The sequence below is a fragment of the Oryzias melastigma genome, unplaced genomic scaffold, assembly GCF_002922805.2.
Source record: "Oryzias melastigma strain HK-1 unplaced genomic scaffold, ASM292280v2 sc00401, whole genome shotgun sequence".
NCBI lineage: Eukaryota > Metazoa > Chordata > Actinopteri > Beloniformes > Adrianichthyidae > Oryzias > Oryzias melastigma.
Window position 1 is genome coordinate 34,429 of NW_023416998.1, and position 2,930 is coordinate 37,358.

Below are 2,930 nucleotides of genomic sequence, written 5' to 3' on the forward strand. Positions count from 1 at the left end.
ACAAAAATTGCACTGGAAAAGTCATCAGTGAATGAAACTGCATATCTGTGGCCGTCTCTGGACTCTGGATGCAGTGGTCCAGCCAAACCAGTATGAACCAACTCTAAGGGTCTTTTGGCTCTCAAGTCAGGATCTCTGTTCCTAGTTTGATATAATTTACCCTCAGTGCACACTTCACAAAACGGAAATTTTGTGGCTGAACCCTTAATTTTCATTCCATTAACAACATTCTGCAACTCTTGAATGTCTGGATAATTGCAATGTCCCAGAATTTCATGCCACATCTGCATATCAAAACATGCCTTACATTGATCATCAGAAATGTCATCACTTGTGTGTAAATAATATAGTCTATTATGCACATAAATATTAAACTTCGTACCATCTCTGTGGATCAACACGTCCTTCCTGTTTTTGAAGATCACCGTCGCTCCATTGGCTGTAGCTGCTTTCACAGAGAAAATGTCTTGTGGATAGGATGGGATGTACAAAGCTTCTTTCAGTAAAGCTTTGACGCGTCTTCCCCCGCTGTCAATCAGCCAGACTTCCGCGTCACCTCGACGTTCAGCCACTCCTTTACTCTTCGTGCCGTCAGCCAGCTCCACGCAGTGTGACCCGGCTTGAAAACGTTCATCAAAGCGCCTGAACTTTCGGAGATCGGTGATGATATGCGAAGTTGCTCCGCAGTCGACCATCAAGCCCCTCGGGTTGATGCCCGTTCCTTCGCTCACTTGGAAAGCAAACTCTTTATCCTTGCTCTCCGTCTCACCGCAGGCTTTGCGTGCGTCGTCCCGCTCTCTGCGCTGTCTGCGTCGACAGGTGTCGTCCCGGTGCATGTTGCTCCTGCACGAACTGCACCACAGTTTGCGGCGGCAGGTTCTGGCTAGATGTCCTCTCAGGCCGCATCTGAAGCACATCAGGTCTGTCGTCGCCCTCTCTGCTCCTCGCTCATCTGCGTTTGCAGGTCTTCCTCTCTGGTGCGCGCGGACCTTCATCACATCGTCACCTGCTGCTGCGGCGCGCATCTTTTCAGTGTCCTCATAACTCCGCAGTTTTGTCTTGAATTCTGCAAAAGTCATGGTTTCATCTCGCTGTGTAACATGGATAGCGAAGGGTTGAAATGTTTCAGGTAGCCCCTTCAAAACCATTGCTACCAGCAGGCCATCACTCAGAGTTTCACCGGCGTTTCTTAAGGCCGTGATTGCAGTCTCAGCTCGGATTATGTATTCCGTCACACTTTCATTCTCTGTCTTTTTGAGTGACGTCAGTTCAGTATAAAGACTGATAATACGAGGCTTTCCTTTGTTCTGGTAGTAGTCTCTCAGGATCTGTAGCGCCTTGCGTCCATCATCAGCTGCTTCGCGCATCACCAGCGACAGACTCTTGTCATCCAGAAACTGGATCAGCTCAGCGTATGCCTCCGCATTTTTCACTGGATCTTCATCATCTTCATCGGTATCAGGTGGACTCACAATAGTGTCTCTTAAGCCTTGTAGTCGAAGATGGCCCATAAACTTTGTCTCCCAGAGTTCATGGTTTTTCTCATCTCCATCAAACAGTAGTCGTGACCAGCGGCTTGTATCAGCTGGGCGTCTGCTCATGGTGCCAGCGTCCTCACACACAGTTAAAAACTTTCAGTAGTCTCAGGCTTCTTCTGGGCCCATAACCTGTTGGCGGGTTCTTAATGTCACAACGGCATTGCATGGAACCTGGACTACTGAGCACCGCATTAAAGTACTCAATTTCACCGATGAAATCACTCTCAAACAATTCTCTGATTCCACTCTCAGCCACAGTCACAGCTGAGAGGGTGATTGCCATATTTATTAAGACACACCCACATCAAGAAACTCATCATCACCAAACAAACAGGAAATAAAAACTGATTTCAAAATAAAAGACACCAAAAATACAGGAAGTAACTGGTGTTTGGGATTACATTCCAACATTTACCCTTGCCAGACAAAACTGTACATCCAGTTTTTTGTTCTGTAATATTGAAAAGAGCACATCAGAGTACTCGAAAATGCCATTAAATGTGTGAAGCAAAAAACAAAACTCAAAATCATCCAAACGTGCGTTAAATCCATCAGCACAGCGCACAGAGTCCTCATCATACTCGTCATGATGCTCCAGAATGTGATGAAACAGTTCCTTTAGAGCATCTCTCTTCTCAAAGACTGTATTGACCACTCTGGATGTGTACTGCCACCATGTTGGTGCCACGCGAGGGAGACGTCGCTGGCAGATTTCATCCAGTAGTTGCGTGCGTCGAGGCGATCTTGAAAAAAATGCGACGAGGCCATTGAGGTGGGCGAAAAAGATCTTGCATTCTTTAAGCTTTGAGGCCCCCTGAGTCAATACTAAATTGAGCCGATGTGCATAGCAGTGTATGAATAAAGCCAAAGGTGCTCTCTCCTTAACTTTAGCCTGCACCCCATTCAATCCAGAAGACATGACCGCTGCGCCGTCAAAACACTGTGCCACAACTTTACCCAGACATTCATTTTCCACCAAAAACCGGATAATGAGATCTGCAATGTCATCGGCTCGCTTCCCACTGGTGACATCTTCAAATCTGACAAACCGCTCCTTGACACCTGTGTCCGTTACATAACGCAGAACCAGGGCGAGCTGCGCTGCGTTACTCGCGTCTGTCGTCTCATCCACCATAACAGAGACAAACAGAGCTTTATTAACTTCCCTTCTGATCTCCTCCTCCATCACTTCAGCAACAGCACTGATCAGGTCGTTCTGTATTTTGCCCGACGTCCCACTAAACACTTTATTAGTGGACAGGTGGTAATGTAAATCCGGGTCGCTCTCAGCGATGAGAGAAAGAAGCTCCACGTAGTTTCCTCTGTTTGTGGACCCAGCGCTTTCATCGTGCCCCCGAAATGAAAGTTCCTGCTTGCCCAAAAAAATGACAC

General features: G+C 47.1%; 1 protein-coding gene across 1 annotated transcript; it reads right to left on the bottom strand.

Moving 5' to 3' along the window:
- Nucleotides 1-384: 384 nt before the first annotated feature.
- On the bottom strand, nt 385-1,524 carry LOC118598377 (the record flags this gene model as incomplete). The annotated part of the gene is given in 1 exon segment (XM_036211038.1): nt 385-1,524. A coding segment is annotated over 1 exon segment (1,127 nt), but the record flags the coding sequence as incomplete, so codon positions are not given.
- Between the last annotated feature and the right edge of the window lie 1,406 nt (nt 1,525-2,930).